The sequence below is a fragment of the Mesitornis unicolor genome, unplaced genomic scaffold (genome assembly GCF_000695765.1).
Source record: "Mesitornis unicolor isolate BGI_N332 unplaced genomic scaffold, ASM69576v1 scaffold2445, whole genome shotgun sequence".
NCBI lineage: Eukaryota > Metazoa > Chordata > Aves > Mesitornithiformes > Mesitornithidae > Mesitornis > Mesitornis unicolor.
In genome coordinates this window covers 73857-91422 of record NW_010187329.1, presented here as the reverse complement: position 1 = coordinate 91422, position 17566 = coordinate 73857, and the positions used below count along the sequence as shown (strand labels likewise).

The following is a 17566-nucleotide window of genomic DNA, read 5'->3' as shown; positions in this document are numbered from 1 at the left end:
TATAAAACAATAAGAAAAGAATCTGGATAGGTTGTATTTTCCAGTTCCATCAAGAAAATGCAGACCACCAGGACTACTGTACTGGAAGCAAATTATTAGAATATAGGTCTGTAAAGAAAACCCCAGATCTACTCAGGATGATTCAAGTTCTTCCACTTGTGTGGGTGTCACCCACCTCGACTGCTGTTGGAAGAGATATTTGCTATTTCCCTTGTTGCGATAAAAACCGTTCTGTTTCTGGATAGTCCAGTGCCTAATGAGAATGTCAGCCTACTGGTAGGTGGTCAGCGTTTCTCATGCAAAAATTGCATGTCCAGTCTGGAATTGCTTCAGGGACAAGTTGCTTGCCAGAATAGCAAGCCAACAGGCGCTGTTCTTCTCTGTAAGCCACAGACAGCAGGTGTTTGTGTCTCCCAAGATTTTCCACCAGTCTTATTATTTGACATCTTTAGAACACTGTGAAAACTGTGCTCTTTTCCTCCCTTACTCCTTTAGTATCTCCCAAAGCAAAGCATATTTTGTAAGGACTTTAGTACTTTCTATTTAAAAGCCTTGTAGAACTTCAGCAGTTTAAAAACGCCTCTGCAATCCCTTATTTAGAATTGTTTTTCTTTTACAGATATGTCTTAAGAGTTAGCATTCACACTGTGAAGCTTTAGATCAATTAAGTCGTATGCCATCAATTTAAGTAAATATTTGCATCCCGTTATGCTACTCTGAATTGGCATGTGAAGGCACTGAAAGGAAATTCTCTAGAGGAAATCATCAGCTTTAATTTTTAAACCTTCAAAGTTTATGTTCTTTTCACCTTCATGTTTCTCATGCCTCATCTGCAGAACGCTTGTATCGTAAGTCTCAAAGCTGTCTACGAAAATATGAACCAAAAAAAAAATTGGCACCAGTCACTGGCATTAGCTGTAGAAATTACTGGCAAATATAGCTGTCTCCTCTTTTAGCCAATGGTAATGTGGTATTTTTAATTCAATAAAGTATTAAAAAAATCCAAATGTAAAAGTAATAAACATTTGACAGTAAATATTTGTTACAAAAAGGAAATAAACTTCAGGAAATGAGCCTCCTCAAACGTTTTATGATTACATATATCCACTGCCTGTTCTCTTATTAATAAAAGAGTTACATTATAACATTTCCTTGGAGATAGTTGAGCTACATAATTGTATCAGGCAAAGTAGAGAACCTGTAGTCAAAAATGCCATACATCTGGTTGTAGAACAAATTTCAGAGATTAGATGAATCCAAAATGTTGACATTTTTGAGAAACTGCAGAAACTTTCTGTGCAGTATTCCTTAAAGGCATCAAGGCCCAGATTTTCAAAGGAATGTAATCTCCTGTGCCTTCAGAGAGTCGGGTGCCTAAATGCTTGGCAGTGGCTGGGCCTCAGACGCTGGTCCAACTATCTAGTTAAGCCATGGATATTCAACCTTATCAGGATATTTCAGATTACCTGTCCAAAATTCTTCTTCCATGTTTGTTTTCCATGATAACTTAGATGCCCGAGTACAAAATAGTAGCCCTCAGAATTACGTTTGCCAAACCAGCTAGGCTGCAACTGTTCTGCTCCAAATTTGCAGAATAAAAATGAAAACATAGGAGGTAGGCTCAGCTTTACATACACTACTCTTCTTGATGTTGCTTTTTAATTTGCTTGGACACTGCATCTACATTTTAATATACTAAAAATTTTTAAAAGTGAACTAATTAATGGCATGAGTATGTGATAGTCAGCTTAATCATAGCCTATTGTTGTATTCTGTGACCTCCAAGATGTAGAATTGAGGATCTGGTTCTGTGACATCAATGCTAGGTAAGCTCTACCAGTGCATGTCAAGCTGTTTAAAAAGCTGTAGAATCGGGCTTTTAGGCTGGACACTTATTAGGCAGAGAACAATCAATTTGTCTATTTGAAACGCGTCTCTTCTATTATAATACTGTATGAATAATCAATGTCAAGAGTACCTGCCAGCCCCTTGAGGGGATGCAAGTCCATTTTGGTGCATGCTCTGCTCATGATGTTACCAGTTTGAGAAACATCCAGGTGGCTGGTTTTGGATTAAGTTTAACCTGAATATTAGATAGGTGAGTCCTTGTTCATCATCAGGAAAGTCGATGGTTTCATGGCTCTGTGGAAGAATTAGTTTTGATCTGAGGATCTGAATAAGGAAATAGAAGTTGGGCAGTTCTCAGGTGAGATGATCGCACATATTATGGATATCTCAAGACCCTTCAGTAGCTCCCCCTTCATATCTGAGTTACAGTTGCTAAATATTGACGTGGGTCCAGGGCTAAGGTGCTAGGTTGTGCAGATTAAAGGAAATTCAACCTGCCTGACCTCCATTCTTCAGACCCACACTGTGCCATGAAACAAGTGTTGTGAATTCATTTGACCTCTATGCTTTACTTCTTCAACTTTAACAGACTTTAACTCTTTGCTGTCCCCATCAGTTACCAGCACAGTCAGGGAGAGGAATAGCACCGACAGTTGATGCTGAACCTCTCATGGAACAGAGGTGGTGCCTCTACACCAGAAATGCATAAAAACCCGTTGTTCGTTACCTCACATGAGAACACTCTGTGTGTTTAATCAGAACACTGGGTTTGTTTTCAGACTGGCATGCTTACGAACAGAGGCTTTTGCACTGAAATTATATTTATGGAAAAAATGTGATTTCTATCTCTTGTATCCAGTGTTTGGCTTTTTGTTTTATGTGCCTTTTGGCTTATTTATTATTAACACATTTTTGCGGGTTTTTACATAACCATTATCTTTCAGTATTGTTTTGAGTCAAAATCGTGCTTAGGCTAAAATGACATGTGGAAAGAGATTAGCATTGCTACAAAGAGATTTTTTTCTCTGAAAAAGGGACACTGTCAACTCAGATGCAACTGGGAATGGGAATTTTGATATGATACTGTTTTTAAAAAATTACAGCAGCTAGAATTGGCTCTACTGTTTTTTCCTAAGTTCGAGTTGGTTTTGAACAAATATATTTCCCAGTATCTGCAACTTATGGAGCAGCAGCACAGGACAAGAGGGCAAAGTTCATTGTAAGCCAAAGGAGACTGGTAGATTTCTGGGCTAAAGTGAAATAGGAGAAGAACAAAAAACCAAAGTAATAATCAAGCAGATTTTCACATTTTCCTTCAGTTTTCATATTTGATGATATGGTGGTGAATATAACTAAGCAATTGTGGGTCTCTCTGTGGTCTTGATCTTGCAATGACACTGGCGAAGTGGACTCTTGCACTCCATGCATGGGAATCAATGGACCTCTGTTTTTTCTTTGCAGGGTCATTGGCAAGATCCAGGCGTTGATAGTGAGCCCTATTATTCAGTAATGTATAGAATATTTACAAGAACATGGTAATTCGATTCAGAGCTGATTTATCCTGAAAATAATAGGTTGCATTGTCATTTTCTGTACAACCAGAGACTTTGTCTGCATAATTTTCCATTACACACTTAAGTTTCTGTGTAGATATAATAATAAATCTGGAAGAGGATGGGTTTGGTTTTCTTGAGGCTTGCAGGATAGAAGTCTGGCAACTCTAAAATAAAATGAGGATTTTCTTTTTTAGAAGTAAAGGTAACAATTTACTTAATTGCCATAGTATATTTTATAGTTTTCCTAATGTAGGTTGTTAAAATTCAGACTATTTTCACATTGCCTGTTTCATATGAAACTGAAGTGTCCTATTTCACTGCTTCTGTATGTTGCAAAAAGACCTTTTTCTCTTTATTTTCAGTGGAAATACTTTTTGTTTAAGAGAGAGAAAGAAAGCGAGAGAAGCAGAGTTCCTGCCTGGGCAGCACAGCCCAGTTTACAATTATTGGAATGCTTCAGAAATTTTTGTACGTGTTTCAGTTTGGAAGATGGTCAAAACACATTCTGGTGCAGTGGTTTAAAGAAAAATAAAAAGAGAGAGGGGAACCAAAATAAAATTATAAAAGTACAATGTGGAAATTTAAGAATATAAAAATAATAAACTCTTAAAAATCATACCGAGTGCCTATTAACAATCAAGCACTTGAGCCTGGCAATCCTACGTTTCTTATTAAGACACAAGGGGAGGGAGAAAGAATTAGTGGAGCCTTGTGATGTGGCACCTACAGCTGAAGTTTGAACTTAACAAAATTAGCCAAACTACGATTGAGTATCAGCCTGAAAATAGTGTAGAACAAGCTTGAAGGGCATTCAGACCTCTGCCGTCGGCCTTCTGGGAACTTCCCATCTGCAAAACACTTCAAGAGAAAACTCCCATAATCTCCAGAACCATGTCTGAACAGTGTGTGTACATATCTATATTTATTTTACTGTCGCTTTCTTCTCTTTTTCCCATGGCCAGGAGACACAATCCATGATTTCATTCTTTTCATTCACCAGGGTTTTTTTGTCTTGCTTTGTTTTTAAATGGACAATGCTGCCTGTGGTTTAAAATATCAATACTTTGTGTATCCTACAATCAGGTGTTAAGGCCTGAGGAGCTGACTGGGAGTTATTGAGTGAACATTACTCTCAGTGAAGTCAATACGAGGTGGATGTTGCAAAGTGCAAGGTCAGAATTTTAGGCTCTGAGTTGCGAACACAATATTAGATGGGGGTGATCAGGTTGATTACGAAACTTGCATGAAGCTCTTGCCCTACCTTCATCTTGGCCAGATACCTTCTCCTGAGCTAAATTACACATAATACTGTGAACTCATAAGCCTTTTCTTGTTGGGATATGTCTACTCTGAACAGCAGAGCAGCACTTAACACGTGGTATGTACAATGCCATGCTAATATAGCTGCTGTGGTTGCAACATAGTTGATTAGCTGTGGCTCTTTTCAGCATACTGAGGCAGGAATTGGTGATAAGTCATAGTACAGAGTTTCTAACGTTTAATTCAAAGGAGTGGCTCTGTTCCAGTGCCTTGTATCACATGTCTCTACCTCCTCCAGGTTTGACCATGTAAGGATACCTGCATGATTTCTTCAGCTGATGTGACATGTTCGATTGTGTTCTGTCATGTAAGGTACTGAAAACCAGGCTCAGAAAAGCTGGAAAGCACATTGAGTGAGAAAGAATTTTGTGTTGGAAGGAAAGTGGATAAAGCTTATCTTTTTCTACTTGAATTTCTACGTGTCTATGAATCATAAGCCCACAGGAGCCAGTTTCATGAATGCCTTAGAGGCATCAAAAAGATGAGTATTTAGCATAGGCTGCTTTGCCATAAAATTAATTTGTGGTCTCATTAATGCTAACTTTCCAATCTTTTTCTTTTCATTATTAATTTAATTCCAGGAACATGAAAAAATGAAACAGAAGTGGTGCTTTGCAAAGAAATACTTTAGACAGCGGAGAAGGCATTTAGTTTGTGCTGAGAGCACCAGAAATTGCTAAAACTAGAGATGGTGTTTTTCTGTTTCATTGTTTGCTTCCCTTTGCTTCCCAAGGGTTTCTACTCAGTTGTGCCTCCTCTGGCAGTGTGGGACCTCTTCCACTGCTTGTCTGACAGGATCCATGCTCATTTATTGAGCTCTTTGTGACCAGCTTCGTTGCTAGCCCTTCACATGTGCATCTTAGTGCAGTGTCCCTGCCACTGCTGCTTTGGTCAGTTTTTCTTTCATCCTGACACATGTTCAAGAGGTTCAGTCATGGCCTGATTTTTTAATTGAAGTAATGGGTTTGAATGTGTTCATTTTTTAGCATCTGATTTTGAGTCTCAGGGAAACTGTGTGGTTTTCTACCAGCATTGAAAGGTTGCAGTATTTCCAGTCAGGCATCCCAAACCACGCTTCACTTCTCAAAATACCGGTTTCTTGTATCTCCCCAGATTGGAACATTTTCCAGATACTTCATTGCACATTTCCAGTGTAAAAGTAATTAATTCTAATTTAACTTCCTCACAGGAAAGGGTGAAGAACTTGTGGTAGGCCAAACCCTCCCAAAAGGAGAATTTTTACATTACTTTGTCTCACCAACCATCCTGCAGAGCCCTTCATAGAGCCCTAGGAGTGGTTTTGCTCTGAGAAATGATGGCACATTTGGCAAACGATCCCCGCTGCATCCGCTCTAGAGAGGTCAGGGCTCATCCTCCTGTCTGTAAGTGTGTTTTGGGCAGCTCTTGAATAGCCTGGTTTTGCTTGTGCTTAGATTGTTAAACATGAGAGCTCTGGATTTTTCTAATCCTTTGGCTTTCATCTGTTGTCAGAAAGGCTGGCTGAAGATTGTAACCAGTGATTTTCATTCAGACCTTAGACATCCAAATCTGTCTGTGGTGAGCAGCACGTCATGGTAAGTTACTGTTGTGGCAGCTGACATATTTTGTCTTTCTCCCTGAAAGACGAAGGGGAAACATTCTCATGTTTTAATTGTAGATTAGAAAAGCTCTTGGTATCACTCCACATATATAAGGGTACGTTTCATATGGGATCCATGTGTCGGTAGTTGGAGTAATGCATATCAAACCAGCTAGCTCAGAGAACCAAACCCAGCGTGACATCCTTCGTGTTTGCTGGGTTCAGTTTGTTTTGTTTGATACAGAACATGAACAAATTTCGGAAATGACTGTGTTAAATTTTTTGTACTGTTCTACAAGGAAAAGAGTAGCACGGGAAAGCAGTTAACTCTCAAGAACCATTTCCTTAAGAGTTCTTTAACTGTCAAGGGCCATTTCCACAAGAGTTAAAGAAATCTTTTTGATTTTATATACTTGTGTCTGCTCTTGGTGACTTTCCACTCACACAAGTATTGATAAAAAGGCCATTCAGAGAGTTAATGGAGCTACATTAATGAAAGAACTTATATAAAGGGAAATCTAACAAGCATAATGTGCACATGTGTTTCTGTATGTTCTGAGCAAACAAAGGTGATCACCAGGTAGTGAAAATAGGGAAATGTTTTTTAAGAAACCTTTTCTAGCTGCATCTAAGAAGATTGTATGTTGATTTTTTATAATACAGGCTGAGACACTTCCAGTCAAACAGTGAAGAGATCCATTCTTTGTCCTTAACAAATAAAATTGCACATCAAGAATTTGTGGGATTGTTGCCCAGTTTTGTTAAAATGAGATGTTAGTGGATATCAACCATTGCCTGAATATTCTAGGATAGTCCTTGTGGCTCCTTTTCAGAAATGCCTCCCAGTGTTACAGGATTCTGATTTTGACCACTTTTCATCCAGTTTTCCACAGCAAGAAGCTCCATCTGGTAGCAGTGGCAGACAGCGGTGCCGTCCTCCCTTGGGGTCCATTGCAGATTGTCACTTGGTTGTGCACTCAAAATTAAAGACAGTGACAGTGTAGAAATTGCGGGCGTTGTTTTTCTCACCTTGTTGGGTAAAGAATTCCTCCTCAGAAGCACACTGTGAGGCTTTGAGAACGCATACTTAGTGTTTTGAACAGGAAAGCGAGTGAAAATTGTGTTTATTGTTCTTAATAGGTGTTAATTAGGATTCTGTTCATAAGCATGTTTTCTCTCATGGTTAGCTACATGCCAAGCCAAAACCTTGGCAAAATAAAGGAGATCTGATCCTTCACTGAAAGCCAGCCTATTTAGAAGCATGCCTGTGTGTTATGTGGTCTCTTGCTCCTCTTCCTTAAGGATATTTACTCTTTCTAAGTCCTTCTTCATAATGCTCTCGTTTTGACAGCAAAATTTCACGGTGATTTAATTCTGCTGCTAGAAATAAGAGGTTCCTCTTTCCAGTGGGCAATAGGCAGCAGGAACAAATTCATTCTCAGGAGAAATAAGTGTTTCTTTTTTTGAATGAATCCAAGGTGAGGAAGTGAATGCGTAGGGAATGAACAAGCTTCTGTAGAGTTGTTCCCTGGTGGGAAGGACATCTTCATTCCTTGGATTCTCTTTATGCTTTGCAGATTTTGAAGTTTCCCCTTGTAAGTAATAACCTGAGGCTTTGAGACAGGGAAATTGTGAGCCCTTTCTTCTCACTGGGACCATATGAGGTCATTGGGCAGAATCACGGTGATTTTAGTAACAGCGGTGATGCATTATCTAACCCAGAAACCAGCAGCCTGTCGACTTACTGCCTGTGGGCAAAGAGCTGGCTGAATTAATTCTGGCTTCTCCTCATTTCCAGCTGCAGCCCTGAGTTAAAGACCCTAAAATAGATTATTTCCCTAGAACCACACGTGAGCGGCCGTAGCGCTTCACACCTGCGAGTCTGCGCTGGGATGGAGTTACATGTAAGGTAAACACCATCTTCAGAAACAGTATGGCTTATGAAAAAGGTATAAAAGCTGTGAAGGGTGGGAAGGCCCAGAGCCAGACATGTTCCTGGGAGCATCCCAGGAGCTGTTTCTGGTTTTACCCTGAAGTCGAGCCAGAGCAGGCGGTGTGAGCCTGTGGCTGTGACACTGAGCAGGGGACTGCAGAGCTCTGAGCTGTGTTTCTGCTTGGCTCCCAACAGGCTTTCAGCAAGGTATTTAATTCCTTTCCGTTCCTTATCTTCCCACCTATAACAGAGGAATAAAGCTTCCTTTATCTCCAAGCTTGCAGGAGGCTGTTTAGATTGCAAGTTCTTTGAGGAAGAGAAAACACCTGGCACAGTAAGGCCCCTTTCTCAGATAGATGCCATGATAATACCTGTAATCGGAAGCGTTGTTCACCTGCCCAACAGATATCTCCTGGCTTGGATGTTTCCGGACTGTGACCTCTCTCAGGACTGGTTTCTAACAGCTGTGCAGACAGGTTTTCCTATCTTCCAGGCATTTCTGAGAGTCTCAAATTTGCACCTTTATAAAAACTCCTTTTTTATTTCAATTTTTAAATTTTATTTTCGGTCTGTACAAATTCCTTAAGGGTTCAGTTGAACAAACATTTCTATTTTTTTAAAAAAGGCAATTTAAATTTTTATTGAGATACTACTTTTCAACAACCATCTCACTTTTTTACATTTTATTTTGCTCTTAGAAATGCTTCAAGCTGGGAGCTGCTCCAAAGAGGACCTTTCCCCACAGACAGTTTCAACAAATCAATATTTTTCCAGTGAAAAATATGTATTGTTGGAAAATCCTAACTGGCACTTTTTGAATGCTGTGGGGAAGGCTTTGCAGGCACAGACCTGCCTTCTAAAAGCTGGTTCCTGAATTTACAATTAGCAGAAATACAGCTCTTTTGATAGCTTCTTCTGTATGAGTGTAAGCTGAACTGCCACTCATATGCAAGCAACTTCCTTTCAAGTCCTGCCATTTCTCACTTTGATATTTCTCCACAAAGCTGGCTTTTTAACTATTAAAAAGTCAGTCACTGTGACTGGTTAGCCATAGGACTGTTTAATGGGGATTTTTGTTTGGGTTTCTATTGTAGCTGAGGCGGATATACGATCTCTTTTGAAATGAGCTATTAACATGATAAAACATCTTGGGAACGTACAATACCAAAGCTGATGGTTTAATCTTTGCTGGGGTATCTGAATGCTGTATTAAATACAGGGGTAACTGCGCTAATGAGCATTTGAGCTTTGTAGTGGTATGGCACCAGAACACAGGGCTGAAGCGCAGTTACCAGATTTTTCTGTAACTGTTTCCTGAAATATGCTTTGCATTTAGCGTTCGGAATCAAACACAGGGATACTATAAAAATCCTATGTTTTCCGTACCTCAAAGATGGGGTTGGTGTTGCTGAAAGAGATTTTTCCTTTATTTATCTCTCTATAAATATGTTGGTGTGTATACATGTGTATATATATGCACAAACATATACATTATATATATACACATACAGACACACATACACATAGATATGTGAATATTCTGGGCTCGGTTCTGTAATTCTGCTGGCACAGACACACCAGTTTGGGGTTATCTGTGCCCATTGCTTCCCCCAGGCCACCGCTCATACCCGAGCATTTTAGCTGGCTCTATCACCTTCCACGTTCTTGTGGGCTATGGAGGAATTCTGGTTGGCAACCAAAAATTGTACAAAAAGCTGCTTCATTTTTATGACTTTCTCTTTCTCCCACCCCCCTTCTTCCTCCCAGTTTTACATCAGAGAGGAGAAATTAACCCTGACTAATTTATGTGCAGCTTATGATCCCGGGACTTGAAGCTGAAGCATGACAAATACTGGTCTTGCATAATACTGCACAGATATTTAGCAATGGTGTTCACCTGTATAGTGAATCCCATTACATGGTCAGCCAGGATGTCCTTTTTCCCAGTTTCCTTCTGGAACCACAGTGCAAAATTTCTGTCTGGGTCATTCAAAAGATGAGGCTGGAGGTTTTCTCATCGCATTGTGCTCTGAAGCTTTGTGGTTATGTGTAATAGAGGGGCTGAAGCCTGGAAAAGTGAAAATTCATGCTATCCTCACCCTTCATCTCTGAAGCTTCCCTTTGTCTTACGGATCAGTATTTCCTAACCATAGTTAGAAAGTTGGCATTGCTGATAGTGCTTTCACAAGATCACTGTCCACCATCATTAAGGGAGAAGAGACAGTCCAGATTGTCAATTAATTCCTGACCTTGCCTTAACAGTAACAACATTTATAAGTCATCAATACAATTATTTGTAATGGAAAAGAAACTGAGAGTTTAACAAGTCTATCATGTTCACAGACTGCGTTTAATTGTGTCCTGTAGATACATGTAGCATGTCCTGCCACTGCGGCTACAAACTCCCGCGATACCTTCCACTTAGCTCTGTGACATGCTTTGAACATATTTTAACTGTTTTTAATCATTCATATGTGTAGTCTTAACAGAAAGAATCATCACCCTTAGGTCCCAGTGAGTTAAACCAGGTGCGGTGTTGCTGTAGCTTTACAACTGGGAACACACGCATCTTCCCAGAGCTGAAAGTTTGGCATTTGGGATGAAGCTTTTTCAGTGCTGTTGCCTAGATTAGTGTTCTTTCTGTATCACTTGTGGACAGTTAATTGATGTGCTTTTTGATTTTAGTGCTCTCCAGGAAAGGTGGGATTTTTGGGAGTTGTGGTGTGGGACAATTGATTTCTCAGTAAGCTCCAAAATCTCAGGCTTGTCAAATCTGCTGCCTCAGTGTACCTATCTGTAAAACAGTATGTGATGTCCTGGTGGCTAATCGGTGCTAAAGTGCTTTCAGAGCTGTGGGTAAACCACTAATTAGTCAGAGTCATTAAGTCAAAATTACTGAAGTCTGATATTTTCCCACACGCTCTATTAGTTCAGGGAAAATGTCTTGAAAATTCATTGATTTGGGCTTCCCTGGTGTATTTGCTGTTGTTTGCTTGTTGGACGATGACTTTCTGTGTTGTGCTTAATACGCATGTTGCTGAATTGTGCTGCCTGCTTCTAGTTTTGGGGAATTTTTTATTGGTTTAAATAGTGCAAAATCCTCTTTCCGGAAAGAAATGTAGCAATAAAACAGGATGCAGATACTGCTGTGATAACTATTTTGTTTCAGCATGTTCTATATCATCACTCTTGGTCCTGGGATTTCTCTCGTCTGCTCCCTCTCCCTTACAGATCCATTTTATATAGACATACCAACATGCATATACACAAAACACACATGCTCCCACAGACTCTTCCATTACATCGTGAAAGGACGATAACATTGAAGCGTGTTGACTCAACTATTTAATGAGGTGCAATAAATCTTGACAAGACCAGCTGGCACTTCAGTCAGGCCTCTCATCTTTTTACCATTACATTGAAACATGAACAATAGTGGAAAGAAATGTAACTCTTCTATTTCTTTTTTTTGCTACTCCGATCTGTAGCACTGTATTGAAATCATCCACTTCCATGGAATGCGAAGCACGGTGGATGCTGTGGAAAATGTTAATGATGTAAAGGCCCCCTTTCCTGGTTCTTTTTCTCAAATCCTGAGAACGTTACTGATCTGACAGATCACGCAACTGTGGTCAGCATTAATATCCCTGCAATGCAGATTGGCTGAGCAGAGCAGCAGCGTTGACTAATGATGCCCAAAATGTGTTTCAAGTCTGGTAGCGAAATGTGCTGCACCTCTTGCTGCACCTCTTGCTGCTCTTGCCCTCTCATGTCACTTTTCACCTTCTCCAGCACTTAGGTCTCTAGCAGCTACTTCTCACCACCCAACCTTTGCGAACTTTCCTACAGCTACCATAAGGCCCAGTGGGGCTGACTGCATTTCATCAGCTTGAACATCTAAGCATGGTGTGTGGTTGCAAAGCACCCATCTCGGCCTCCCACATAGAATTCTTTTTTAACGGACCAGATTTATTCTTGTGAGAAGAAATCTATTTTAATAACTCACTTTGTGTTTTGGATGGGTTTTGTTCCTGACAATGGCATCCATCAATCTCTTTTACGTTCTCAGTCCCACCACTTAATGCCAATATATCCTTGAAAAATAATTACTCCCAAACCAATTAGATGCCTCTTTATTCACTTTGAGAAAGACTGCCTGAACTTTGCAGTGTGTCCCATAATGATAGCTGACATCTCCAAAAGTAATAACTGCACCTCCTTGCTTTGTGATTACAGCATTTGATGTGTGCTGGGCTCTGGTGCCTGGTGGAAGGAGATACATCCTGTAAAACAAAGTTGGACCCCCCTCTGGATGGCACTGAATGCGGCGCAGACAAGGTAATCAAAATGCTCAGTAACAATCACTTTGTTTTTCCCAGCATTGTCTGTGGAATAATGTTTCCAAGATGTTCAGTATTTACGATAAACCCATATTTTTTACTGATTCTGTGTAGAAACTGCTCAATTAACAGCTGGATTGGGTTACGTCTTTCTGATTTTATGTTGCATGTATTCTGGTAGCCTCTGAAGACCTTTGGTAGTCAAGGTCTTGTGGTGTAGGTGCAATACAAACAGTGCAGGAAAACCCTGTGCCTCACTCTGCTGAGTGCACAGACTGAACACCCTGCGAGTCACGTCAGGTAGTAGCGCACTTACTCCTGCACTTCTGCTTATTGCTGTCACAGTGAAGTTTCACGAGTGAGGCGTAGTGCAAGGTAAGATAGTAATGTTCTTGGTATATTTGAGGTAGAAGACGTGGTGAGCATTTTAGGCTGATATCTGGGGTGTGGAGAAACATGGGAGAAGAAAAAGAGGCTACTTAAAACCTTCAGAGTTTCTAAAGGTAGCTCAAAATGTGCTGAGATTCAGTGATGTTCAGTTATTTTTGAAGTATCGTTTGCTGTGCTCTATGTATATACTCAGGTGATTAAGGCATATATGGACTTTCCAGAATCAATGTCAATGTAGAAAATTGTTACAAGAAACACAATAAACTCCCAGATTAGGGGATTGTCCTCCAGTGAAAATCACCATTCCAGTAACTGGCTTCAGTGCCGTAAGGTTGGGAGTTACTGAGACTCAGCTGCTGCCTCCCAGCTGACCTGCTGTGCTGATGGAAGTTGACTTAAGTGAATGTGTTCAGCCTCTGAGATGGGCTGTGGTAGGTTATATATGGTTCCTAAATGTACATGGTTGATTCTCCCAGTGTGGCTGATAACTTGTTAGGCTACAGAGGAACTTGGCTGGTTTGGTAACTGCCAGCTGCCTACTTACTGCTTTTGGATTCTAATATTTTTGTACGTTGTGAGGTTGGGAAGGTAAAGAAAAGTAAAATTAAAAAGTTTGTTGCTAAAATCAAAGGTTAGAGACCTTTTCTTTGCTTGCAACTAAAACAATTACGAGAAAAGCTGCATCCTGGGAAGCAAGACAAGGAAACCAAGACAAAAGATTTGTAGATATATATTTTTCTAAATATGGGAGTCCTGGTGATTCTTTCATAAGACTGCTTAGCAGTGCTTACTGCGTTGTATCCTGGACAGAGCAGGGGAGTAGGCCAAGTTTGCTGTTTGGTCAGGAGCCAGCACAACCTAATAGAATCAAAGGTTGTTTGGGGCTTTAGCCAAGCTAGGTCCAAAGTACCTTAATTATTTTGTACATACTGGGAATACTGCTGAGGAAGACATTGCTTTGGGGTATAATTTCTTGGACTCATTTTCTGTCAAGAGTGTGGCTTTAAGTCTTAGCACTTAGGTAATTATCTGCTTTATAAAGTGAGGGGCTCAATTCTGTGAGTATTTTTTTGATGACAGAACTCCCTTCAGGGGTTCATTGAAGGTGACACTTAAATTTCTGTTTCACCTCCTCCCTTTCTCCTCCTCCCATCTCCATTTCACTGAAGCCTTGAATCTCTAGAAACTTAAACATGGGCTTGTTGTAATCTCTCAGACACCCTTTAAGTCCACCTGTGCAGGAATGTTTGCAAGATCGGGGCTTCTTTCCAGCCTGTGCTAACACCGTTGCATTTCAGTGGTGCCGAGCTGGGGAGTGTGTCAGCAAAACTCCCATCCCTGAGCACGTCGATGGAGACTGGAGCATGTGGAGCCAGTGGAGCATGTGCAGCCGGACGTGTGGCACAGGAGTGCGATTCAGACAGCGGAAATGCGACAATCCCCCGTAAGTCTTCACATCTTGCTGATTTCTTTTTGCATGTAGCATTTAGACAATCCTTGCTGCAAGAGTGCAGGGAAGAAATGGGCAGCAGAGCCAGGCAGAGGACATGAGAGATTTCTTGTTCTGAAGCAGCAAAGACCAGGTCAAAATCCTGGAGTGACTCGGTAGGTTCTGTGGAGGTGGTTGGAAGCATTACCATTGGAAGTGGCACATTGCAATGATGCAGTGGGTGCTGTTCAGCTCCCGCACAGTGACTACAAATAAGCCCACGCTCTCTGCTTGGGCGTGTATTTTTCTCTGATTCAGGAAGAAATGTAAGTGATGTTCTCTCCCATGTGCTATCCTTCATCCCTCAGGTCAATTAAGGCACATCTGGAAGTCTCCTCATCTTATGGGAGGCCTGAACAAGTTACCATGGTGACCTTTTGACTGACCACCTCTGGCTGTGTGCATCGTAACTTCTGAGATGAATGAGGGTGCTCACAATCTTGAGAGCAGCCCTCCAAGTTGTGTGTATCTAACTTAATTCATATGTTAAGGTTTTCTCCACAGACAAAGCACAGGGAACTTTTCTTTTTAAATAGGGGCTGAAATTCTGGCTAGCAACACAGACACTTTGAAGACATGCCTAAATGATGAATAGGCACACAGTGGCTGCTGCTGAGCTGTATTCATGTGAAAAGATTATTTTTGTTTATTCCTCTCCTTAAATAACACTGAGCTGCAATTGCATGTCTATAATGTCCAGACTTGATTTTTACCAGCTCGTTTTCCTGAACAAGGGACAGAGCTGGTTTTTCAGCTGTCAGCTACAGAAAGTCTCTTTAACCACAGTGCTGACCAAACCTAAATCCATTCATCATCGTTCCTTAAATTACAGGAAATGCTCCCTCCAAGGTTGCACACTGATTTTAAAATTCTCTTGCTCATATACATTCTTGGCTGGGGATACACACGTGATCTTCTTTTACTTCAAATTCCTGGCATCAGCTCACTTCTCCTGCAGCTGGTTTATTCACTGTCCAAAAATATTGGCTAAGGGATTTATTTTTTATTTTATATATATATATTTGGTCTTGGGATTTTTTTTAAACTGGAATCTCTACGCCTACCAGCTGACTTTTGAGCCTGTGGGCCTATCAGTGTTTTTAAACCAGTTGGTTCACTGTTTGGTTTGGTTTTTGCTCTCTGTAATTCCTCTATCTGCATGCATTGCCTCCAGCTGGATGTAAGGCCGTGTGTCATGAGCCAGTTTGCACATGCAGACTTTTGAGCTGTACTGCCTTGTGTACTGTCATCGTATAGTGGGATTGAAAAGAAAACCCCTGCCTTAAACAGACCATCAGAATGAGATCTCCTCCCTTCTCCAGTCCCCTCTTGTCATGTAAAAGGGTCACAGTAGTAGAAATGGGCTTTGATTTCTTCAATCCCACTAATAGGTGGATTCTCTTGGCACAAACACGGTGGGAGATGGCTGTGAGGTCTGTCAGGAGATCTCACACAGTCACTATTTCAGGGTGAAACACTGTGTCAGGGTGAGCTTGAATTATACTGAGTTATCCCAGGCAGTGCTAGAGCCTGTATCATACAGGGCTTGGGACCTGGTATTAAAGGGGTCTTTCCCATCAGATTCTTTTGCAGAATCTGATAGAAATTACACCCAAAGTCTTGGCCTCAGTATTTGGAGAGGTGGAAGGAACACAAGGCTGAAGCGTGCACAGACATGCAGTGAAGCAACTGCTGATGAGCACAGTAAATAGTAGTTCTGCTGTAGGTCCTATTCCATGCCCATCATCTTGATACCCTGCTCTCAAGAGAGCACTTTGTTACATTTTGGGTATTCTGACTGCTTTTTTTTGGTGGTTTGGTTGGATTTTTCCCCTGTGCATGTACACACAAAGATACATGGAGTCATTCACATCTCTTTTGCTGTAGCCAGAGTCGGTGCTGAAACCAAACTTGGTGTATCTGTCTTTATGTAAGTGCAGGGTTCATGGGGGAAGAAGCCTGCATCGTGCTGCTGGTCGTCTGGACTGGGTGTCTGTCTCATCCAGTCTAAGGCAGCAGACACCATCCTCCCAGAAGATTTCTGCATCAGTCTCAGCACATCTGCTGCCTTGCACGTGTCCGTGGCAGAGAAGAGGTGTTAGCAGTGCAAGCAGGCGTTTGTTCAGGCTGTTCTTGTGGTCACTCTGTGTGATGTTACAGTGGAGATCAGCATTTCCATTGGAAAAAAAAACAACAAACACAAAACCAGTTTTTTCTGGGATTTATCGAGCTACTGTAAAAATTTGATCTAGGCTGAAATTTGGCATAAACCTCTTCTATGCAGCATTAAACGTTCCTCTTACAGTTCATCAGCAGTTCCCATAGCCAGTGTGTAAATGAGCAGGGCAACTCTTGCTGAGACCACTGACACAAATAAATGACACACAGTGAGGGCCTTGGTTTCTAATTAGCTGAGTGATACAACCTGATGTTCATTGCTCTTCTGGGAGTGAGGAAGAAGCTTTGGAATGAACTGCCATACTGCTAAAACTGGAATTTGGCTGGAGTTGCTTTTTATAGCCATCTGTTAAAGAAAAGTAAGAACATGACTTTATCTGTCTTTGCTGGTTACAGCTGGGGAGATGGTATGTGACAAATTCAGGAGAGTATTGGCAAGTATCTGAAGAAATTATCTGTTAGAATGGCTAAGACTTTTAGTTAATTGCATTTTTTGTTTGTGTTTTGTTTTGTTCTGCAAAGAAAATAAAGGCTGTTGTTGAGAGTTTGAGTTTTCCCTCTTCTCTGGGGAATCATAAATAAGAATGAATAGATTTTGCAGGTTCTTAATCCTGATGTTGGATTAGTGGTCTTTCCTGCACGTTGTTTTAAAACAAATGTGTAAAATGGCCTGGTTTTCATGGATGGAGGTTATCTGCTGCACAGATTTGTTTCTGGACACCTTACTTATGGTACAGATTACAGCTGCTTCTATGTTATTTCAGTTTCAAACTGATGAAAACAGGACCTTAGAGGGCATGTGCTGATATTTGCTGTGTCCCTGTTGTTAAGAGTGTTTGAGACAAGGGGCAAAGCAAAGGGTGGGATGAGAGGGTTGCCCGCCTCTGCCTTGCATATTTGGTGTGATCATGGGCACAGTAGCATCACCAGGGT

At 40.9% G+C, this 17566-nt stretch overlaps 1 protein-coding gene across 1 annotated transcript in view; it reads left to right on the top strand.

Moving 5' to 3' along the window:
• ADAMTS17 (ADAM metallopeptidase with thrombospondin type 1 motif, 17) overlaps positions 1-17566 on the top strand; it is a 158806-nt gene that overhangs the window by 75268 nt on the left and 65972 nt on the right. Inside the window, exons 9-10 of the mRNA XM_010185394.1 lie at positions 12473-12574; positions 14265-14410. Of these exons, the coding sequence (XP_010183696.1) occupies positions 12473-12574; positions 14265-14410 (248 nt within the window). The remainder of the gene's footprint in view (positions 1-12472; positions 12575-14264; positions 14411-17566) is intronic.